This window comes from Nipponia nippon, unplaced genomic scaffold (genome assembly GCF_047370975.1).
Source record: "Nipponia nippon isolate SJK-2023a ecotype South Korea unplaced genomic scaffold, ASM4737097v1 scaffold_4, whole genome shotgun sequence".
Classification (NCBI taxonomy): Eukaryota; Metazoa; Chordata; class Aves; order Pelecaniformes; family Threskiornithidae; genus Nipponia; species Nipponia nippon.
The window spans coordinates 59,678,181-59,702,998 of NW_028262358.1; the positions used below are offsets into that span (position 1 = coordinate 59,678,181).

At 42.5% G+C, this 24,818-nt stretch overlaps 2 protein-coding genes across 2 annotated transcripts; both read right to left on the reverse strand.

The window, feature by feature from the left end:
• Positions 1 to 1,145: 1,145 nt before the first annotated feature.
• ZC2HC1B (zinc finger C2HC-type containing 1B) lies at positions 1,146 to 11,236 on the reverse strand. Its single transcript, XM_087776446.1, has 7 exons — positions 11,111 to 11,236; positions 9,492 to 9,611; positions 8,378 to 8,516; positions 5,930 to 6,054; positions 5,042 to 5,147; positions 4,115 to 4,193; positions 1,146 to 1,231 (listed from the first exon to the last, which is right to left on the reverse strand). Exons 1-7 carry the CDS (start codon positions 11,210 to 11,212, stop codon positions 1,171 to 1,173), a joined length of 732 nt encoding a protein of 243 aa, XP_087632572.1. The 5' UTR covers positions 11,213 to 11,236; the 3' UTR covers positions 1,146 to 1,170.
• A 2,963-nt stretch (positions 11,237 to 14,199) lies between these two features.
• Positions 14,200 to 24,328, reverse strand: LTV1 (LTV1 ribosome biogenesis factor). The gene is made up of 11 exons (XM_087777139.1): positions 24,008 to 24,328; positions 22,736 to 22,867; positions 22,036 to 22,224; positions 20,894 to 20,981; positions 19,837 to 19,957; positions 18,856 to 19,105; positions 17,999 to 18,126; positions 16,892 to 17,031; positions 16,550 to 16,602; positions 15,580 to 15,780; positions 14,200 to 14,968 (listed from the first exon to the last, which is right to left on the reverse strand). Exons 1-11 carry the CDS (start codon positions 24,008 to 24,010, stop codon positions 14,855 to 14,857), a joined length of 1,419 nt encoding a protein of 472 aa, XP_087633265.1. The 5' UTR covers positions 24,011 to 24,328; the 3' UTR covers positions 14,200 to 14,854.
• Between the last annotated feature and the right edge of the window lie 490 nt (positions 24,329 to 24,818).

The following is a 24,818-nucleotide window of genomic DNA, read 5'->3' on the forward strand; positions in this document are numbered from 1 at the left end:
CAACTTGCGAGATACCCCCGAGTCATCTAATACTTAAAGTAGGGCTGGCGTTTCTCATAGCTTTTGTTAGGGGGACTTCTGTGAGCATATTTGAGAGGCCCTCAGTAGCTGAGGCTCACGAATGCTTTGTTTCTGGGCAAACATCTGAAGAGCACAGCAGACCTGCCTGGCGTGGGCCTGAATATCGCATTTCTGAAAGGGCGATAGTTTGGTTGTGCTGGAGGTTCAGATCACAGGCAAGGCAGCGCTAAGGGAGAGGTGTGGAGACAGCAGCCCCTCCTCACCAGCTCTCCCTGGGCTTACCTGTGGTGCCCGAGAGGATGGGGCTGCAGCAGGCGGGCAGGCGTGACTGCAGGCGGTGGTGGTGGAGAAGGCAGCGAGAGCTGCGGGACGTCTGGCTGGTGGCACTGCTTGTGGCTCACGCAGGCCTGCAACAGCACCGGTGTGGGGAGCAGCAGCACCGCACGTGCCGGGTTACGGTGGCAGGAGAAGGCAGCCCCACCGGTGGCGCGTCCTCCCTCCTCTTGGCGTGGCCCGTTCCTCTTCCAAATGGGAGAGGAGGATGCAAGGGCAGAGGGGTGGCATGGGGAAGGTAGGATAGACCACGGCGTAGCAGCTGAGACAGAGGAGAAAGATCTGACCCAGTTCAAGCGCTGACCCTCCTGGAGATCTTGGGATATTTTACTTCAAGTCATTGTAGAGATAAAAATACTTTTTTTTTTTTTCTGAACACTGCTTAGAAGGCTGTAGAAGCAGAGTGATACATGCCAACTAAACAAAATTATAATCAAGTGATACCATAAAATAAAGAAACTTAGTAAACATTGGGTCTCATAGAAAAAATGTACTCATTTTATTTAAATAAAACAAAACAAACAAAAAGCAGCCATGTAAACCTGCTGAAATAATGTTAAGGAGCTAAAGTTATACTACATGGAACAAAAGACTCTGCATCCTCTATGTAAACACAACTACTTCCAGTGCTCATTTCCCATCCCCTATAAGAAACTATGTTAATTTCTTACTCCTTTGGTTTTTTTTACCAGCCGTTTCTGTTGGGACTCTCCATTTTCTTAACAAATGAGTTGCTGTTAATTCCTGAGAGTTCTTCCCAGCCAGTCTGAAATAGGACGGTAAGTTCCATATATTAATGGTTGATGCATTTTTCTGCTACCAGAATTTTACAGTGCTCTTCTTCAGTACACGGTTCCTGTCCCTATAATTATGTTTTCTGCAAGACACAGGAAAACGATCTGTGAACTCAATGGTAAACAGCTCTGCACACAGATAGAAAATAACAGTGCGGGGGGAAACAAACGCAGTAAGACTTGCTCTAACTTTTAAGGGTTCATTTCTTTGGTTGTAAAAGAAAGCAATTGCGATAACGTCGCACAGGATAGTCTGGTACGGGCTTCCCCCCGCCCGTCTTCCCGGGTTGAAAAAAGGCTACGCAGCACTGCTTTAATGCGCCTGGGCTAATTTCATGCCCATTGTTTCTAAGACAGGCTGGCGATAGGAGTTACACTTGTTTCAGTGTCATCCTCTCTGTATTTATCTAGTCACTATTAGCTACAATCTAAGTAGAGTTTAATTAAACTCTGTAATGTCTGTATTTATTATTGCTGTGTCCAACTACTTTTCATCTTCATTTACTCTATAAACATTTAATGGGCAAGAACATTCCTTAGGGATTTTAATTGAAAGCCTTATTGGGCTTAAAAAAAAAAACAACAAAAAACCCCAAACCAAACAAACAAAACCCAGCCCAATATATTGCAACATTGAAAGTTTATGCAAGGTGATCCAAGGTTGGTAATAAATCAGGTGGCCAAAAAATGAGAAGGGATATGCCTCTACGACATCTGTCTTGCCAATCAGTTTCTAAAAGCAATTGTAGTCTTTAATGGAAGAAGGAGGTGTGGTTTTAGTTAGTCTGAACTTGAAGTGCTTTGAAGCTGATGCACAGCTTACATGGCCATTTATCACTTTTCAATCACTACCATTGATCGTTTACTGGAAGATTCTATTAAATATATACACAAAATTCCAAAATGTTCATTTGTCTTGTTCAGTGTATCAAAGCAAAGAATTAGGAAAAAAAATCATGATATTGGATCTTCCTAAATTTTCTTGAAACCATTGAATGAACCACTGGTAACATCCATCTCCTTTTAGGCAATCAGTTAATGAAATTTTGGCAACTGATATACAAATAACCTCACAACTTGAAAAAGGACAGCATAATAAACCTTGTAGCCTAGGGGGAAAAAAGAGGGGGGGGGGGGAAGAGTGAATTTCAATTTGCTTATTTTATTGAATGTGATAGCTGTAGCACTTGGAGTGGAAGAGGTGCTGGAAAATGGTGTTGCTTAAGGTCTTCCATAATGCTTCAGAAGAAAACCTTAACACATCCTTGCCGACCAGCCACTCTATCTTCTGTTGCACATTTGCGGTCTGAAAGCAGTAACAAGCCATATACTTGTTATTTGCATAGAAACAGCTTTTATATTTTACTCCATTTTACCTAAGAAGATTAAGCCTCCATCCCTGGGAAGGTGGTGGAGCAGCTCATCCTGGAAACCTTTTCCAGACACTTTAAGGATGAGAACATTTACTTGCACCACTCAAAGCCAGTTTCTCATGTCTGCTTTCTCAGCTAAAAAGCACTCCTGCTTTGCACTGAAACTGCTCTCTCGCTAGCCCCAAGTGCTCTGCAAAGCACCCGGCAAAGCTCAAGTTTTACAGAAAATGCAGCAGCAGTTGCCAACAGCTCAGCATCTAGAAGCTCACCCCAGCCAGTTGCTTCCACAGTTCCCAGGGACATACAGTACTCTCTCCTGTGTTTTGGATGCAAGTGTGGATGTCTGTCCTGGGGATCTGCTGGAGGCACTGGCTGTCCCCAAGCCTCTGTAAACTGGCTGCAACTACAACCCCGGTGATACCTGGACTCGCCAGTGTCCCTAGGGAAAGAGGTGTCTCCTCCCCAAGCCTGTCAAGCCCCGAGTTTCAGAGTTCAGCAGCTAAACCTTGAGAATGGTGATGGTATCAATAAACTCCTGTTGGTGGTCTGCAAGACCCTGCATGATAACCATAAGAGTTGCTACACTTGACGTAGTCACAGGGAATGATGCGGGGAGTGGAGAACACCAGGTGAGACCACTGGGTACTGTCAACAGTTTTTCCTGTAGCTGGCAAAGTCAAGGAGGTAGGAAGAGTTGACGATGGCACTGCGGACTGAACGCTCCTGTGCCCATTGCAGACTTCCCCGCAGTTGAAGGTACTTCACCACTGACCAGCAGCAATCAAGGACAGCAAAACTCCACGCAGAAGGACCCTGCAAAGACTTTGCATGTGAGTCTCTGCAACAGACTGTTTTGTGCACGTTACTGTTCATCCCACGGTCCAAGCACTCTTACAAACTCATCTCCCAGGCTCAAAATACCTTGCCAGCTACAGGGAATCTCTCTTGGCCGCATTCCCTGCCAGGATCTCGTATGCATCTCACAGGGGTGCAAGATGCTGATTATCTGAGCCATCCCCTTGCTCAACAGCACCACAACCACCTTAAGGAGGGCCTGGAAGGCCGCCTTGCTGCTCTGACATGGCTCTGCGTGGCCCAAGATGGGAACAACACTGACTGCACGGTCTGAAGAGCAGAAGCACCAAACATCATCGTCTGGGAAAGTAAACATTGAGGAGAAGGAAGAACCTCCACGCTGTCATCCTGACATAGTGATTATTGCAATGGATGCTGGCATCTTCCTCACTCGGACAACAGAAGGACATCACGAGAGCACAAGACCTGCTAGAGAGGTTTGCGTTATCAAGCAGCAAATCCTCTCAAGACGCCTGTTATGGCAGAACACGGTCACTGCCTACTTGAGATGGAGCTGCTCCAAACCAAAGAATGTTTAACACCAAAATGAATATTCTCGGCAGCCTATACTGGGGACATGAGGAGCTCTGCAAAAGTTTTTGGTGCAACCGATTGATTGCTTCAATTAATGCAAAGAAGTTCATACCGCAAACACTGCAACAGGATATTGTATATATACAAAAGCAAACGAGGTCCTTTTATGTTGTAATGTTGAAATAAAAAAAGAAAAATTCTTACCCAAATTTTCCTGGAGATTTTTTTCCAGTAGATACACCCAAAGATTTTCTGTTTTTCTGCAGTATTCCTGGAGAGGTCTCTACAGATCATTATTTAAAAAAACTTATTGGCCATAAAAAATTATAACCTACATATAAATTCAATGTAAAACCCAGAAAGGTAGGGATCAAAGACATTGATACAAAGAGCAGTATGTATTATCATTCGTGGGTTATACTACAAATAACCATTAAAATAACTTTATAAAACATCGTCTAAACATAGACTGAGTACGGGTCACGATTACCGGTAGCAATGGGTGCTAGCAAACATATTATATGGTATCCTGCTTAGAGGGAACTATTTTAGGGATGTGGTGGTATTAATTTTAAGGCTGAATCAACAGGGGGAACGTCATATGGAACAAACAACATACAAAGCTTGATGCTTCATCTAAATGGACTTAAGAAAAGTTAAAGAAGATGGAATAAATCTTAACATCAAAGATTAAAGGTTATGGAGTCCTTTACGGGACAGAAGGAACCTCGCACCCAGACTGCATATTTTAGGTCTATACAGAGACATCTGTTTGAGGACCTCTAATTAAAAAGCCTAGAAGCCCTGCCTGAGAACCCACATGAAAATCTGTGTGTATACACTCAGCACAACGGATCAGGATAATGACTTGGAAAGCCATTCAATATCAACAACATCCACTTGGAAAGTTTTGACCCTTCTCATTTCTAACAAGTGTTGTATGAAAATGAGTTTAGGATTTCATGTCAAGGCCTGGACTTGCAAAAAAAAAAAAAAAAGTCACACTTTATTATTCTATGAGAAAACTGGATTCCAAAGCCTAGGATCTGCTTTAAAAATGCCGCTCCCTACCTCAAATACTTCAAAGTTTGTTATAAGAAAAACATAAATATGGCTAAATGAACTCCTTACCTGCCCTAGGTTTGTCTGTACTGGCACCTTCTTGTACTCTCTTCTGAAGCGGTAACACAGCAGTTGTTAAGGTTGGGGGTTTTCTCTGAGTCACTGGTTGCTTGCCCTAGTAAAAGACGACGCACAATCCACACAACTCTAGCAAGGAGCTTATGGAGCCCGGTGACAACTCCCCACATCATTGCTGTTGAAGCAGTGCTAGGAAGGAACAGGAAAAAGGTGCACCCCCTCCCACTTGGAAGCCATTTTTCCTGCCCAAAATAGGTAAAACGGTAATAAGATTTTCAAATATCTTTAAAAAAAAAAAAACAAGAAAAGAAAAGAAAATCAGTACCCTCCTAAAGGAACTGTTTACATTTTTTTTTCTGTACTAAAATAGGACCTCACTTCAAGACACTGCCAATTAGCTCCACTTTTCTGACTCCTCAATGGGGCTTAGGCCTTTGGCCTTGTGTCTAGCAAGCAGGGGGTAAAATCAGCTATACATTTGCAGGGAAGAGTAAACCTGCAAACAGCAGGGAGCCCTAATGAACAGGAAGAGCTTTCTCTATGTAGAGCAAAAGCTGCCAGGTTTCTGCTTCCCTTCAGCTGTTGCCCTGGAATCCAATGACAGAAGAGTCTGAAGAAATTGCTGTCCAACTTCTTCGTACTATCATAATCTCTCACTTTTTGCATCAGACAAAGGGCTCCAGTTTCAGGGAACTCCTAGCTGATGTTCAGCATGTATCACATCTTAAGAATTTACTAACTTCCCTGGAGTCTTAAGTTTTATATTATATTAATATAAAAACACCTGTAAAAAGACCTATATGAGGTCTTTACTCACCATAAACTACAGTTTTGCAAATCTGCCTCCAGGACAAGACAAATGTGAGCGTGTTTGCTTACCAAAGCCTGTCTGGGGGTCTTTGCAGCAAAGGCGCGGCGGGCAGCTTGTTCTTCACAAAACTTCATGTGCCTCTCTGCTGCAGCCTCATTAAACCTTCGTGAGCAGTGTGGACACTGAATATAGTCTGATCATGAGAAAGGAACAACTCATGTCACAGTTTATACACTACAGGAGAAGAGTTGCCCTGCTTTACTGGAGCACTCAAGGTGTAGTTCAAAACCTGGCTCCATCAACAGGTGAGCGTGGTGAGTTCCCATGAGCTCCCAAAGTACAAATAGGAGAACTACAAAAACCTCCTCTAGAAAAACACTTGGGATCCCAAAATACATGCTTATGGTATTAACCCAGCAAACAGGAATTGCTTTCAGAAATAAATCCCTGGGGATTAATAAAAGCAGATTTTATTATCTTTCTCCTATTCCCACCCCCAACCTCACAATTAACATATCTGCAGAAAAAGCAATATTTAGAAATTCCTTGAGTAGTCTAAACCAATGATTTTAAGACTGCTTTTGAAGATCGGTCATTAAGATTGTTAGCTGTTTTCACAAAATCTATTTCCTTTGGACATTGTCAAAATACTGCTTGAGAAATTGTGCGCCACCAGCTGAGGCACATCCAAGAGCCAGGTTTCTGGGTGTGAAGCAGCATTGCGAAGAACACACGGCAGTGCTTCCTAGAGTTGCTTTTGATAGCGTTATAGTCCTGATTCTGCTAAAAGCTGTTCAGCTACATTTATCACTGGTGCAGTCCTACTTGTTTCAAGGAACAGTTGGTGTTCGGGGTCAACGCAGTCACATTCAGTCCTCGCACTGCCCTTGCTGTCCTCAGACACCTCCTCCCCGCCTCGTGCCTTTTACAAAAGCAGCCCAAGTATTCTTATCCTAATGTTACAGATGTAGCATCTTTACAAATCATTTCATAGAACCATAGAATCGTTTAAGTTGGAAAAGACCTTTAAGATCATCGAGTCCAGCCGTTAACATAGCACCGTCAAGTCCACCACTAAACCATGTCCCTAAGCACCACATCTGCACATCTTTTCAATACCCCCAGGGATGGAGACTCAACCACTTCCCTGGGCAGCCTGGGCCAGTTTCAATCCAGTGATTACCCTTTTGGTGAAGAAATTGTTCCTAATATCCGATCTAAACTTCCCCTGGCACAACTTGAGGCTGGTTCCTCTTGTCCTTGTTATTTGGGAGAAGAGACTGAGAATTTCTCCCAGTAACAGCCCAGAAAAGGTGGCCCAAGCAGCCACCGAAAGCCAGCCCCAGAAGACGAGACAGGGCAGATGCCTGGCCTGGGGGGGCTTGCAGGGGGAGCTGGCACTTCAGGGGAGAATGGGGAGCTTTGGGATCTATTTGGAGGAGGAGGAGAGGGAAGGGGAGTATCTCTCTCTCCTCCCTGCAATGCATGCGCTTTCTCTCCAGTCCTGTAGTATAGGATATACATCCTCACTAGGCCCCTCAGCAACTTGTCTTTCCTAAAAAGCAGTTCTCCACAACTTTCTCCACAACTACAACAGCTCTTGCACAGCTCGGTTTCCTCCAAGAGGGAGAAGGAAAGGGAGGGGTCTGCTCTAAAAGTCGGTAGAGTCGGACAAGAAATAACAGAGTCATTAAAGAATTCAGCAGTGGAAATTCAGAGAGGAGCTTGACCCCAATCAAGGAAGGAAGATGTGTCCTGCTGCTTTTACTGCATCGCTGTCATCTAGAAGAGGAGAAAGGCTGGAATCACGGCAGCTGGTTTTGCCATCAGTCACAAATTCCTGCTCTGGAAGTGAGCCCAGAGAGCCCCCCCTTCCCTCTTCCCCTGCCTTCCTAACACAGGCGGGACGCCACTGAGACCCTTTCCAAGATTGCTCCCATGTTTCATAAATCACATATCATGAGAAACAGTGGCTGTATGTGCATCTTTTTGGATCTGTAACTTCTAACTCGGTGAGCTCTGTGCAGAGGCCACACCTGGCATTAGTAGTGAACCAGACCCACTTCTTTCTAACTGAATTCCCCTAACTACACAGGAGAAGGGGACAGTGGAAAAGCCATCGCGTGGGAGTGGGGAAGCCCGTGTGCACTACAGTTCTTTTGAATGGTGAGGGGATGTATTTCACCCTCTGCTATACCGTGGTACAGCCTGTGCTAGAACACAGGCACCTCAACTCTCCTCCCAAAGCACTGTCTAATATCAGACCCCAAACTTGCGGCCTTTAAACTTAAAAGGTACAGTTAGTTTACTCTTCCTCCCCACCACCTCTGCATTGCGCTCCTACTCAGTTTAAGCCAAGAAATACAGCTGAAAATTAGAGAGTACGGAGGGAATTAATGTTCATGTTGTGTAGTGCCGGGGGGTGCAAAGCTGAAGCCCAGCTGTGGATAATAAGAGGCCACTGCTTTACCAAAGATCAGTACAAGATCAGTAATAAGATAAAGTAGACCACAAACCTGGATTGATGCTCGGTGGGGGAGGAGGCGGAAGAGGGTGGCCCTCCTTCAGAGCTTTTGTGACTTGTTTGGCTGATCGAATAGCATTAATAAAATCCTCATGGTGCTGCCTCCAGTTAGATTTCTTCTCTGGCTGTTTCTGTAATGGAAATAAAGGAAGACACAAACTGTATTTCCCCCTTGCAAGGGACAGAGAAAAATCTTAGAGCGAGGGTTCTTCCTTTTTGAGGGAAAGGAAAAAAGTTACAAACAAAAGAAATTTGCTTTTTTTGAAAGGCATAGGAAAGCTGAGTTAGCCCTTTGCCATCTGTTGACAGCACCAGAAGATGGATAAAAGAACAACGCCCTCCGACAAAACGCTCTGGTTGTGGCAGACCAAAGGGCACTTAAGAGGGAATAGAAAAGACACTATGACCAATGCCTTCTCTTCTCCTTGCTTTAAGCCTTTGTGCACTTCTGTTTCTTTCCACAATTGATTTTAAAGGACATTTTACAACAGCAGTCTGCGTGGATACCAAATCAGCAGTGATTTGGCATCTCTGGGTAAAATTATACACATGCATGTTCATGCGTATTCCCCTCCTCCCCAACAACGCATGAAAAAAAAAACTTGTTCCAGTAAGAGCTTAAGCCTCTTCCCCTCTGGCTCTGTAAATAAGTTCAATTTAAACACATTTTTAAATGCTTGAGTTCAATAGCAGTGAATCTCCATAGCTTCATCTGTGAAAAATTTGGGGCTACTGACAGCTCTCAGGTTCAACCCGGGGCATTCATTTGCCAACTAGCTTGGATCACGCTCTCTTTCAGATTTCAGTGACGAGGAAGCTGTCAGACACTTGCATAGTCTAAAATACCTACATGAATGTTTCCTAGAAGAGCAGAGGCACGTATGTGCCCAGAGTAGTCATGACACCTACTGGTTTGCCTTCTGAACAGAGAAATATTCTCAAACACTAGCAGCACAGGGAGGGAGAGGAAAGAATTTGGCACCGAGTCAAGCACATATGTGAGACTCATCCACGACATCCAGGCTTTGTCCCCGGAGGAAACAATAGCATTACTGAATGAAAGACTTCATATGGAGATAACACACGTGCTTCAATTTTAACTATACCTTTTGCGGGGGCTGCTTCCTTACAGTGGTGATTTCTGTTCCCTGCAGTCTCTGTTTCAAAGAGCTGAAGGGCTTGCGCTTCTTGTTGAAGACTTTCTTGCATATTGGATCATGTCTCAGCTGGGATGCAAAGAAAAACAGTCATTTAGGGGTTAAGTCATGCTTTGTTAATGACGCTTCCTTACTCAGGCTTTAAAATTACTCCTATTCAGGAGCAGGGAGCTAAGCAGTATTTATTTTGGGTTCAGTTTAACTCTTGAAGGAGTTCAGCAAAACTTTAAAAAGCTGTCCAAGTACAGATGCAGTTTGACAGAAATAAGAACTAGAAGCCACTTCCAGTTTGTTCTGCTCAGGGACATGCTGGAGGCCAGCACAAGTAACGACTTGCAGAGAACAGCAGAGTGGGTCTGTGCACAGCAACAGTCCCGTTGGACTCTCCCCCCCGCCACCGCTTGGTTTTCTTTCTTTCTTGGTTAAGAGGGAGAACAGACTGATCCTGTTCAAGGGGCTGATGTTTACATTATCAGTCAGTTCTCGGAGTTCAGATAAGTATTCCAGACTGGGGGCTCCCCTGACAAACAGCAGCCGTGTCCGTCCCACCAGCACCGCTGAAACAGCGACAGCCCCAGGCTGAAAGGGAGCAGCTGCTGACCAGCATACAACCTGACAGCTCAGAAGGAAAACTAGGGATACCACCTGCAGCTGAAAGCACGGGGAGATTTTAGGCAGGGAGATAGCCAGTGCTGAATCTGTGGAAGAGCCCCACCTTACAACAAAGGAGGTTTTAAGATTCAGAAGCGTCTCAGATTTTAGCACTGACCTCACTCTTCTGCGACAGGATGGCCAGCCCCCTTTGTGAGGAACACTGTGAAAGCAAGGGCCAAGCTGCACCCTCACTCCTGTGCTGTGGATCATACCTATTTGAGCCCATCCACAGCTGGTAAATTAGAGACTCCATTCCTATCTTCCTTTGCTTACTCCCCCTTTCCTGTTCTCAGTTATTCTTCTTGATCTTCTCATTAATTTCTCTACACCATCCACTCTCTTCCCATATGAGTTAAGCAGCTGCCTGAGCAAGGCATTTCGGTTACAGCTCAGCTGGGCCAAGCAGCACCTCATTCTACCACAACACACATTTCTACGTTCTCGCTTCCCTTTGAACCTTTCTACTCATGCGCTTCAGCTCCTTATCTTCTGTTTCTAGGCATTTCTGACAGCAAACTTGAGAGGAGGATTCCTCTGGGGGACCAAGAGGGCACCTGTGCCTTGCTCACCGAGGAGCACACCAGTCCTGTATCATCGGGGCACGGACAGGCATTACAGGACTCGTATCTCACGCCGGTCATAGTGACAAGAAAATTCCCGCCTCCCCCAAAACATAGATAACTGTCTTTTCAAATGATTTTGCTAGATTAAACCATCAATCATGTTCTTCATGTGTCTCATCTGAGATACCAAATGTGGAACTACTAACACGGGGCAGTTTCACCTGCAGCGCTGCGCTCACAGTTACTCGGCTCTCAGCGTATTTTTCTTGTCTTTTTTTTTTTTTTTTTTTTTTTTTTGCTAAATCAGTTTTTAGTTCTATCATGGGGCTGATCTGTGTAGAGAACCCCCACCTTGCAGAAAGACCCCGCAGCTGGGTTGTGCCAGGCGAACTGCGCAGCCACCCATTTAGTTTGTAATCCAGGGATCAGGGAGGTCAGGGGGAATCTTTTCATTCACTTCAGCAGGCTTTGGAACAGAGCCTGGTGCCTGCATTATGCTGTCAAAGGGACTACTTATCAGATGGTTTATTAGTCTATTTTTCCCAGGAAGCCTGAAATAACAAATTCTGCCTAGAAACCTGGAACACAAAGGAAGCTTCAGGTTAGTAATTTATGTCTCACCAAGAGATAATACGTTATTTTAAATGTGATATGTAGTAAACATCTGGTTTTGGACAAGCAGGTAAATTAAGATGGTGCAAGATTGCAGATTGAGTCACAATATTTCTATGAACATTAATTCTCTAATCAAGTTCACTAATGAAAGCAGTTATTGGATCATTTGCTCTTTTAAACATGTGTCCAACCCATTTCTCTATGAGCAGCCACCTCCTTCTTCCCCAGTGCTCACCACCCCCTTCAGCTAAATGCATTGCCATTCCCATTTAAAAAAAGGAAAAAAAAGTTTCGTTTTACCAGAACGTCTTGTGCAAAACGTCTTCCACAGGTTGTACAGGGAACCAGATCTTGGCTTCGGGCAGCTGTGTGAAATTCAAACCACGCAAGAGTCTCAGTTACACAGTACAGGACGGCTCGACTGCGGCAGAGTCGGCGTTTGGGCTGAGCCCTTGCCGGAACACCATTTTGTTGTCAGAAAGGGATGTCTACTGTCATGTGCCAGGGCTCCCCTTTGCAGAACTGCCTGATTTATCCTGCCCCTGTGAAGCACAAGCTCTCCTTTACTATGACGGACAGCTTTTTCCTCTTCCAGACATCTGCTCAGGTGCCTCCTTTCACAATGACGTCATGGCTGGGCAAGGAGGTGATGGAAGAGCACTCAAAGTCACCACTGCCTAAATTCAGGGAGGGGGGCCGGAAAGCAAGAGCAGACGATCTGCACCCAGATTTATTCCATCTCGTTTGTCAGTCATCAGGAGCTGGCGATGCCCAGAGATGGCCCAGGGCAAACCCTCGCTGTTCCAGAGAGCAGCAGGTGGCACACCAAGCGTGACACAATCCTCATTCCTAACAGAATGTTTCCATGACGAGCCAAACAGCATTCCAAGATGATCTTACTTTGTAGATGTCCAATTTGTGGGACTTCTTCTGTTTTTAAATCAGTTATTTTTTGAAAAAACAGGGTTTTAAGTTACACGGAAAGTAGTTTTAAGCCTTTCTGACTCCAATGGCAGTCACATGCTCTTGTGTCAGAGCAGGGATGTTACTTGCACTGAACAAAAACAGCTTTTAGGAAAACTTGAACAATAACAAAGAGCCCTTTTCAAAAGACTTGTAACCTACAGAGGGAAAGACTTCTCATTTAAGTGTTCCTTACCTGCTCTTGCTGGAACAAAAGAAATCCTTGTCTTGCTGAGCAGAAGCAGATGTGCGACTGCTTTTGTTTCTTACCTTATCCTTCGGATTTTACCATACTCCGAGGCACGGAGTTACAGCCAGTACCCTGTTTCGTTGCTTCCAAGTGTGGAGGAACAAAGCAATTCCCTAACTTTTTTGACTCCTAGTTCTATTGCCTCTGTGCAAATGTCTTTCCACTTTTGTTCCCGAGCAACATCTTTCTGTGTGTCTGTGGTTAGTGGGCACTACACTCTTCCTTTCAAGCATCTTCCTCTGCCTCCCCCATCTTTTTTATTCCGTTCTCATCCCCTCAAGGTTTTGACTGATACAAGTTTTTTTTTTTTAAAAAAAAAAAAAAAAAAAAGGAATTTAGGTACAAGCACAGTATCGCTGAATCAGCACTGAGAAGTCAGGAAAAAGGACAATTTGCCACAGAAGATTAGTTACTTCAGACACGTACAACAGCAGAGGAGCCAAGGACTAGTAAAGAACGTGCGCGCTGCCTTTACTAAGAGATTTTCCTTTTCAGTAAATCACAAAATCACGTTCCACCCCAGCCACCGAACAGCATCTGTTACTCACTTGTTCCACTTAACTCCTTTCCTGGTATCTGACTCATCTCAACATAATGGTTTCTCAAATTTCCTCTTCCGCGTTGCTGTCAGGAGTCGCGAGGACCGGGTGGTCGGTCTTCGTTACTCAAAAGCTCACACTTCAAGTTACCATGCATCAGCACCTACATAATTAACAATTATGACGCAGGCAGACCCTGCTCAAGCCTGTGAAACATGACAACTAGTACAGTTATCAGCTAAATGCAAACCCTGAAACTTGTTCTAATCTCACAGACGATTTCTACTGATTTGGTTAAGACAGGCTCTTGAACAATTTTAGAAAATGAAGGCTTAATCTAGATGCTAATACCGTATTGACACTTCATTTTTCTGAGCAGTGATCAAGAGACTTGTAGACTTAAATGCCTGTTCATTCCCTTCTCCCAAAACCATGCTACTTCATCAATTAAAATATATTAGAAAAGCTTTCTTCCAATAAAAACAAGTACTTTGAATTGTTTCTGTACAGTAAAAGGCCTCATCAGTCCTTCTGTTAGCTTGTCTCCATCCAGTATTCACAGAACGATTTAAGGAATATTTAAGATGCTTTGAATTTACTAGCAGTCAAGCCGCTCTGCTGATGTGTTGGTTACTGTGTTCCTTACCACTGAAGTGGGTAACTGTTCACCCAAAGGCAGAAGATCGCTCGGTCTATAGGCCTAAAGACCTAAAGCTGAGGGTTTCTTAGGAATACAGAAGGATTCAGAAGGATTGACTACCAATCCTGTTCATTTCGTTCACATGCACAGTACAGAAATTTAAGATCACATCAAGCCTAAGGATACCGGCCCTCTGCTCATCTTTAGAAAGTCTTTGCAACAATTGCAGTGGGCGATAAGTTTGTATTTCAATGAAACCAAACTGAATGCAAGACCTGAAGAATATTATTTCAGGAAAATCAAGACAATGGCTATCTGCAACGTACAGTATTTTTCTATGTACCTGCTGTTGTGTTTGCCATACTACCCAGACGGATTCTTTTCGGCAGAGCCGATTTCAATGGCAACAGTAACGGTCAGTGACTACTGCAACACTTGTTGCAACAGATTTTATTTGCTAAGAAATGTAAAACTTGGGTTAGGTAACAGGGATGTCTAGCTACACGACAGCTTTTCAGACACCTCTGTTTACAAAACGTTATTTTACATCTTTCATAATAGTACCCAAACAATAAATAACCAACCCAGAAAAGAACTAAAGAGTGGGTGAAAACTCCTTGACTTACAAAACTGTGCTATATCAAGGAACTGTATTTAACTATCAGTATAAGAGAGAAGACACAAATGGATATATTGCTTTGTAAACTGAAATAATGTAATAGAAGAATCTAATCAGATCAAATCTGTAGGACTCTGCTCATTTGTGGAATACACTCAACAAATATATATATAAAACTCTGTCCAGTGATAGCTTGTAAGAAAAATATTTTTTTTTATAATTTTAATACATTTCTCCCGTAATGAAACTTTGCAACAGTTGCCATGTCACTCATGACAGAACAGACATCACTAATACATTGTTTTATGTATAACTTCTTTTCAGAAAGGATGACAAGTTACTGGTTCTCGTGACAGTAACATCTGAATAACCCCCTACGAGCAAGGCTGGCAAAGCTATGAGTTAGCAGTCCCCTTCTCAATACAAATGAAAACTTCAGGGTGTTTCCACAATAGGTTCCTCAGTTTCGTCAAGACAGCTTCAGTCCTTGAATGTTTTGTTTCAGATTGAGCAACTCTTTTTCTTGCCTTGTTTTCTCCAATTTGAAGGCTAGCTTGTTGGCTTTCTTCTCCATTCTGCGTTCCTGTGCATACAAATAATTAAAAATTTACAAAATAGGCATAACGTGCAACAAGAAACCATTCTAATTAACAGTTTTAGATAATGAAAACAGCAGCAATCTGGACAACATTATTATTTATAGCACTAATTATTAGTAGTCAAATTAATATGTGTACCACCAGGATTATCATCTTTAATTAGCTGAAGCTTCTAATATGCTGGCCATTTCTGTTCCTAAATAAAACAACTAGTATATCGTTGTGGCCAATTAGATTTTCCACATTTCTTTCAGAGACTTTTCACTTTATGTGGTCTGAAACATCATAACTGTTTTCCTTGCTTCCCTAGATAATAAGGAAATACGAGGGCTCCTTCCGAAATTATATATGCAACAGTGGCCACAATAACAGACGAAAATTTCCACATAGGAAATTAGGATGACAAAATTATGAGGTTAACTTGCTTTCCAGTAGATTTTTTTTTTAAATAAGCAATAATTAGTCCTGTGAGACCAGCAAGTTTTCCCCATTAATTTTCAGACACAAGAACAAATGAACTTTAAAAAAAGGTCGTAAGACAGAATTCAGATAACATAACATGTTTTTGCAGGGTTTTATTTAAAATAAGGAGTACCTTTCGCTCCTCTTTTATTGCCTGTTTTCTAGCTTTGCGATCCTCTTTGCTCTCGTCTTTGGGACGGGGCTGTGTTGATGCTCTTGGCAGGTCACTGTCATTAATCATTTGCATGCGTTCAATCTGCTTAGCAGTAAGACCTTTCTGAGGCAAGACATGTAGGGGAATTCCGGTCTTCTGGGAAATTTTTATTGGTTTGGGCTAAAATAAAGAGCGCATATGTATTAATAGTCCCTAGCTTTCTCTCCAAGAAGTGCACATCACACTGCCTTATCTGTATAAAAACATTAGATGCAGATTTAAGAGTAATAAACATAAGTTTCCTCATACTGTTTTTTTCCTTCAGAAAAATGCACGTTAATCCCAAAGTAAGAAATCAAACACACCTGTGAGCAGAACCTGGCCTCCCAGAATAAGAAAAAGTTTCTCCCTTTTATTTAAATATTACTGAAAAAAAAAAAACCACTTCAGTAGGCACTTAATATTCCTTTATAGGCTTTCAAGAAAAAGGTTTCCTTTCAAAATCTCACACATCTGGAACATCAAGCTGTGCTCTAATGATTGGGAACATCTGGAAGGCCAAAGAACTAGAATGAATTGTTTCAAACTGTAGAAGGGAAATACAAGCCCATTTTCAAGGAAAAAAACCTAATACGTGGCTGTGAGACACAGATTACTTGTTATGTATGAGATACCTTTGTGTAAGTAAGTTCCTTGCTCTCTACATTTCTGCCTAGCTATTACAGAAATTTTGAACTTACTTAATTTTCCTTCTAACAGAAAAAAATATACCCAAACCCTTCTCCAGTGAAGAAGTAATACCAGAGGCTAACACCCTCCCCAACCTTCTTTTCTGCTCCCTCCTTCTTTTAAAAACAGATATCCATTGAGAAAAAAAAAATAAAAAATCACTTTTGTCTCAAATTTTCCGAAGCCAGGTTGTTACTCAGAATAAGTTTAATGATTTTACCTTTGATGGCTCCTTAATAAGTGTTGGGTGATTATATAAGTTTGAATATGTACCTAGGTCACAAAGAGGGAGAAAAAAAAAAAAAGGTAGTGAAGAAAGGTTTGCAAGGAGAAATTAGGTAACTTTATTATGAATTGTGCTACTATTTAGTCTTTGAAGATATAAAATTGCAAGAGTTAAGTGATTCACGCAAAAGCAGTAGCTGTATCTAGCAAGAATTCCTGCTGTTGTGCTTCAGAAGCATAAACCATTTTACCTAAAGCACTGCTAGGAAGGTTCTGAGATTACCTATTAATTACTTTGAAATCCTAGGAACAAACAAGGGAACTCCAAAATACTTACTCAAAATAGATTCGCAATCCCACTTTTCTTTTGGTTCCTCAATAACTACAGCTACTATTTCTTCCTTTTCTTCCTCGCTTTCTTCATTCACAGGAGAGTCTAAATCTTCGCAGGGTTCAAGAGCATCCAATTTCACACAACTTTCAAGTCCAGAGAAGAAAAAAATAAGTTTATCTTTTCTTGAAAATGTGTAATTATGTAAACCCAGTCTCCCCTCGGTAAAACCCCAAACCAAAGAAAGCTATTCCTAATGAAAATTGCAGCAAAAGTAAGTTTCCTTAAGTAATCATCCCCAAAATAACCCAAAACATTAGGTCAAGAGACACAGTCGACAAAAAGTATTTCTGCATTTCAAAATTATGTGGCACACAAAATTTCTGACTGGAGGGCAGGAAGAGAAGAGGGTATACTTTTTAGTCTGTAAGTAAGGCAGCTCTCGGGCTGATTCTGTACTCCGGTGCTGAGCAGCCACCTTTCACTACAAGGGGCACATCCCCGTATCTTTCCCTCAGGAAACACAAGACTAGTGTGAGAACACTTAGCCATTTAGCTTCGGGATAACATCACCTGCTTTAAGACAAGGGGAATATACTGTGGAAATGCAGTCTTACATTGACACAGGGTTGCTTTATAAGCACTGATTGTCGCAGTGCTCCAAACAGCAGTACCCGCGCAACAGCTGCCTGTGAGTTTATTGTCATGTAACTAGGTGTACACTGGAATCAGCTGCGTACCAGCGGGACAGAATACACTTGGCTACAGAGTCTGTTAAAAACAAAAGTAAAGGTATAAGGAGAAAGATAAGTTACACTAAAAAGGGAAAGGAAGAATGCCTCTAGATACTACTTACGCTAAATTCAATACAATTATACAAAAGGAACATCATCTCACATAAACCAACAAAATGCCTCCACTTAATTTTATCATCTTATAAGCTAAGGCTGACATTCAGCGACATAAAAAAATGGTTAATGCTCACACGCAGCTGCTTTTATTGTGGGATGTAATCTTGGAGTACATGAACTGGAAACAACATACCCAAACTTTCAATATAAACACGGGATTACATAACTACTTATGTGAAGCAGTACTTCTGGGAATACATACTTCTTTGCTTTCTCTTTGTAGTAATCATTCAGGACTTCCTGCAACCGAGCATTGTCCGTGTTAATATAGCCTTCTAACTCTACATTATCCAAGGCTCCAATTTCATCTTCATCAAACTGTTCAAAAAACTAAAATAAAGAAGTGGGTATCTGTAATTAGATCGCATCTGTCGTGCAACTTCTTGACAGCTTAAAGAAGATCTACACATTTCTTTCTGTTGGCCCCTTTTTCCTCTCCCCTCTCATTTGCTGAACAACTGCCAAACACACCGGCAGCAGGATTTCCTCCTTACTGTCAGTATTCTTTCAGCATGGGAGTCACAAAGTTATCTTTTAATAATATATAAATCAGCTTCTGGAAAACGTTTCTTATTCTGATGCATTATTTCAATCTGCACATTAAAAAGCCTGTCACTGCTCAGGACAAAAGTTACACCATATTTCCACTGCTCTGACATCATTTCATGAATGTATTCTTGGCACAGTGGGGAGAAAGGGTGAAAGAAGTGAGTCTTTACCAGGCACTTGTACATGATTTGCTGTGTTGAACTGTGCCTCTCGGACAAAAGCGTAACACCAACTATGAATGCTCGTTATAGTGACTGGAATAATTTTAACTATATCAGTGTTAGGCCTTTTAAGAGCAATTAACACTATAACCTATGCAATACAAGCCACTTAGTGCACACAATATTAAATGCGGAATGTGTGCCAAGAACAGCTGTTTGATGCCCTGACTACTGAAGGCAGTTACGGATTTGCACAGCTGTACAGGACACCACTGCATGAGATGAATCAAAAGACAAAGAAGCATTTAACATCCTTATATTGAACAGTTACATTCTTTAGCTGCCTCACCTTCTCAAATCTGTCATCCAACAGGGTTAACTGCTCATTCCTTCTCATTACTGAAGATGTCATAGAATATTCTGTGAAGCGACTCCTGGTTTCTTCTTGCATAAAAAGAAATTCTTTTGGCTGTCCGTTAACCCCATCATCTGATAAAGGACCTTCTGAATCATAGTCTCTATCATTACTGCAACTATCCTTTTCATCACTATCATCCTCCACATCTTCCCATTCTTCTTCATCCTCAGCATCTGATCCCCTGAACAGAAGTATAAAAACAGCTTTAGAATAATACACAGACCTTTCCACAGCTCTGACCAGTGTTGCGTTATCTGAAACAATTTGGCAAGAATAGATTTAAATCTTGAGAGGCAAAGATAAAAAGTGATTATTTTCAAGCCAGTAAAAGAAAAACAAGTTTAGCAGTAACAGTGTTGCCAAAGTCAGCACAATACTACTTTTGTTTGAAAGCTGAAAATGTTTCTGAGTGAGGTTATGTTTACATTCAGCTATACATGTCAAAGTGGAAGAAGAAAAATACTAGCTGCATCCTTGAATATTAAAACTAGCAAAATCTCTCATTGTTCATAGAATGATAAGAATGATACCATAACCTAAAGAAATAATACGCAGTGGGGTACCACAAGAAGTATTTGTAAAGGTTCTGGAAACACCCATTAGCCTTCATCAATATTATTACTGACATATTTTAAATGTGATAGATGGTAATGTTTTAAATAGTTCAAGAATCCTATTATTCCATACATTGCATCTGTAAACAAACGAAACCCATCTCTTGAATAACACACGAAAATTTGATTTTGTAAGCTACCACCTGTATAATATAAGGTAATACTGTTTTCTTTTAACACACCTAAGTATTCAATTTGAAATCTGAAACCATTCTTGCTTCCTACAACAACACATGAAAGAATAAATAGCATCATTCCTATTTACATATGACAAACAGATCAACAAAGCTCTATGTACCCTTTCTGTGGTTCATTTGCTTGTAGAACAAAATCATCTTCCAGGATATTTTCTGGATTGTCAAAGTCAAAATCATCATCAAGAGCTGCAACAATATCAGGGTCAAAATCTAGCCGTGGTCCTAGAAAGTGAAAAAAACACCAAAACATAAATATGTAAGTTTCTCTGACATTACAAAGCTACTTTCCTGGATAAAAACCAATCCAACTAGACTGTTAATTTGCACTAAGGAAAGATTAAACCTAAGAATCACAAAATTCCTCAATAATATTTGTAGATTTGATACAAGCCAGGGCAAGTCACCAGCCTCTTGTCAATTTTCCTCATCCAGAAAAGAACATTCCCCAGAGGACTTAAGCTTCCATAAATGTATTTTAATATATTTTACTTAGAATACCGAAGAAGAAAAAAAAATCCAAGTTAAAGTACTGTATGATCAACTGCCAACCCTAGTGCCCACCCCCTAAAATTCCCTACATTACGGAAGGTCAGAAAGAGTTTCTCTATTGCAATTAACAGAAGTGTCTTTAGCATCCCTCTGTCAGGACATAGAGAACTACCACAATGACTTCCTGTTATAAAATATTAAGATAGCTGTAAAGTGTATGTTCAGTGCAAGCATGGATACATAACAAAAGCGTACTTACAGCCCGTAACACTGAAATAATACTAATGAAGGAAAGTAAACATCACTCAGCATTTGAAAAGGAGAGAAATTTTGAGAGTGAAAATCCAATTCCAGACTTGGATTCAAACAGACGGAGTAATAAATCAATAGTATTATCTACAGTTTTCCCCTGTTATTAGTTTATATTTGCTACACGATAGGAAGAGCTCATGGACTGCACCCCCCCACGCAAAGCTAAAAAGCTGTTATTTGTGAATCACAGAGACGGGTCTCAAATTGAAACATAGGTCTCATATACATCATTCTTCATCTCTGCTATTGAGCCTGTTCTAAATGAAAACTAATATGACACTGTAATCAAAGCCATAATTATCATTTAGTACCCAGATGGCAACTCACGTTACAGAAAGGTAAACGATTTAATGATACCTGACACAGGAGCAGCTTTATTTAACAAGCCCACATCCTCTTCAAACTCTGTGGCAAATACTGAGGAAGGCAACTTAATAGACGGAGCCTCAGAAAAAGAAACAAAAAACCAACATCACAATATATTTGTTCTCAGTTGAGCTCACATTAACAGAAATGTGCAGATAATCACGTGAATAAAAAACTCTGTGAGTGCTACTTAACTATTAAGGCAAGCGCTGCTTTATTGGTGGCAAATTTTCAAAGTTACGCAATGAAAGCTAGGTAAAGTGTTAGCAGCATTAATTCTCATGTTAATATTCTCCAGGTATAGAGACAGTATTTTTGTATCTCTGAAGCTTTTTAGAGAATGGTTGTACAGCAAGCACAATGAAACTTGTAGGTTTTTTTTTTTGTTTTGGAGAACACTAACACACATTTGAAATTAACCCTTTATTGAAAGGCTTATTAAAAGCTTACTAACGTGCACATCTAAAATAACTTTAAATCTTATGTAGTATCACCAAACTGTACCTGAAAGGTATTTCTGACCAAGAACACTGGTTTCGACTACAATTACAGTATTTTGTTAAACCAAACTCCCTCATTAAAAGTGACTGACTGGCAACTACATACTTCATGGCTTGAAATTACTTATTGATTTTCCATTCCAGTATGATCTAGCATCATGAAATTCCACAAATTACACCAGCAATTGAAAAGTTTGTTTTTATTGCCTCTGAGTTCTGTTACATTCCACTTTAAAAACATGGTGTAGCAGTAATACAACCTGGTATGTTCATAACTCCCAGAGCATTCAAAAGTTCTAAAAATCTTAGAAACAAATGCCAACCCCAGAAAAACACATGACTTGTTCAAACAAATACCTTTGTAAGCCATCTTTGTCAAAAAAAGGTTGTCAAGGGTACACAAAGTGTTTTAACACTGTGCTAGTAAAATACTGTTCATCAATAAACTTTGTCTTGTCAACTTTTCTTCTTACTTGTAGGAAAGTCTGATTGTGGGTCAAAAGGATCCTATATATATATATAGGCAGATAGATCACAGTCACGATAACACTTGTTGAATATGGTTAATGTGTCTACAGGATGCTAAACTCCAAAGAACAGCATAAGATTATTATTAGCAAAAATAGTACTTACTGGAACTCGCTGAATTTCATCTTCTATGTGTCCCTCACTTGTGACGACAATTCTGCTTTGCTGTCCACGCACAGAAGGGACAAGCTCAGAGGGACCAGAAGCTTCTTTTAGATGCTGCAAATAGTCATAATCGTCATCAAAGAAGACTCCATATTTCCGCTGCTCTTCCCTCCTTTGCTCCTCATGCCCCTTGGAATTGTAAAAAGAAAAACATTTAGTTACTTAAGTCCATTTAAAACTTATCAGCAAAAAGAAAAGTAACACATCTATTGAGAATGCCTGAATTCTGAAGTCCTTATCCTCTCTTCACTCAATACCCTAATGCACAGCCAGTCAGAACACTGTAACCATCTGGTTCAGTGTTTGGGTGCTGCCTGAGCAGGACCTTAAACAACTTCTTCCACAAGCAGCATAACTAACACAGCCTGTTTTTTTCAGGGTGGGTCAGGCAATCTTTGTTGTTGGTTTTTTTAATACGTTTATATCCCTAATGCCAGTTAGTCATCCTTCAACCCATCAGGTAGTAACTCACAACTATCGAATTCCCTACAACATCCCCTTCTTTTTAATAAGCTGAAAAATAAGCTAAAAACTACCTTCTCTCAGGCTATGTTTTTGAATTGTACGATTGCATATCCACTTTTCTTTCCTGCAGCATTTCTTAACTGAATGAACCTCAATATTAAAAGCAAGTATTTACTTTCTGTGTAGGCAGCAGAACTCTCTGGGGTGCAGTATCATCAGCAGCAAGTGGATCCCTCTGACTTCTGTGCACCAAGTGAAACGTTACTGCTTTCTTCTTCTCTATGAAGGGTTTCTTTTTCTTGTGAGGCTGCAAAAGGACATTTGGTTAATCATTAATAAAAAATGAAATACTTAATGTACCTAAAAAGAATCTTTTGCCTGGAGTGTGCTACTGTGCTCCTTTTAAGGCAATGTCTTATAAACATATACTTAGAGACCAAGCAAAAAGAGACTAGTGGTAGCTTAACGCTTCTCACCACATGCACAACAGCCATTTCATATTTTCTAATAGCACATGCAGCTGTATTCAGCTGCAAAATGGCAATACATTTGTACAATAAAGATTTTATTTTAGCATATGCACATTAACACCTAGTCCTAGAAAGGAACTTTTAAGTAGCTACTTTCTAAACACTGGGTCAAATCTGAAACAAACTTCATCCAAGAAACACAGGAAACTGACATAAGGGAATTCATCTAGACACACCTAGCTTCTTGAAAATGGCTTAGACAGTTGTTCCTACACCAGTAATTCAGCATCAACCATGAAAACTGTAGCCTGCACCATTACACAGACATAGCTCTAACATCAAAAACATACCTACATTCTGGATCAACAAAAATCTGAAGTATTCTTCACTGGGTGAAAGCCTTTTCTACAAGTTAGCACATCTGACTTGGGGAAATACTTTTATCAAAATTTCCAGCTTTACTTACCTACCAAAACGTGTTAACAGCAGATATATGCAACTTGGAAACTACTCTGGGGATCTAACCTATCTTCCTTACCTGGTACCTTTAAGTACACAACATTACACACCATGTCACATCAGAGTTCAGAGCGTAGCAACTGTCACCATGAGCTTTGAGTTAAAAACCCCAAACTGCGCTTTAAGATCTTATGCTTGGAGCAACGACAAAAGAAAACACAGGGAGGGTTTGGAAGCGGGCAGCGTGCTACCCCCGCGAACAAACTCGCTGGTGACTGACGGCAGGCCGCCCCTCAGCGCCGCTTCCCCCCCGCCGCCGCCGCCTGCCTCCTCCCGGGCCCGCCGCCCCCTCGCCGCCGCCGCCGCCTCCCGCTCCCCGTCGCGGGGCCAGGCCGGGCCGGGGGAAAAGCTGCCGGACAGCCCAGCAAGCAGAGCGGTCCGTGTGCCGCGGCTCCCCTCCAGAGCGCCCCATTCCCAAGGCTGGGGGAGAGCGCCCTGCCCCCCCCGCCCCTCCTCACCATGGCGCCAGGGCAGGCCGGGCAGCGCGCGCTGCCCGCCGGCGAGGGGAGCCGCTACGGCCGCTGCCGGCACCCCCGGCCCCGCTCGCTCGCACGCGGGCCGGCCCTCAGCACCCCCGAGCGGCGGCCTCCATCTTGGGACAAACCAGTGACCAGCGGGGGGAAGACAGTAGGCTGCCACGGGGGACGGTTTCGTTTTTTCCCCAGTAACAACAACAACGACGAGAGTTTTCTCAGACTTAAATAGCACTTGAATAAAAGAGAGGCTTCGTGAACGCAAGCAGGGTACTTTTCCCCCCCGCTCTTCACAGACATATTTTCCTCCTTTCCCCCCCGAATGAGCGGAGGATGGTTCCGCTCGCCAGCGGGCCGCAGCGGCAGAACACCTGGGAGCGGGCCAAAGGGCACGGCGCGTGCGCGGTGGCCGCGCTGTCGCTCGCGGGAAGGGGCGGGGCTCGCTGACAGAGGGGCGTGGCTTAAGGGCTCGGGGCTCCGCCCCTTCTCCCGCTGCCCGAGGCGCCCGTTAGGGGCGGGGCGGGCGCGCGGCGGGCGGGTCGTGGTGCGCCCCGGTCGCCGGTCGCTCCGGAGGCCAGCGCGGAGGCCCGCCCGGGGCTCCACACAAAGAGAAAATCGCGCTGGGCGCTCAGGCGCTGCGATAAAGGACAACGAAGTTGTATGAAGAGCCCGTGTGAGGGAGGAGGCACAGCAGCACCCGCCCGCCGGCCCAGCAGGAAGGGCCGCTTCAGCCAGCCCTGCCGCCGGGGTCTCTGGCGCCCACCTTTGCAGTCCGGCCTGCAGAAGCTCAGGCCCA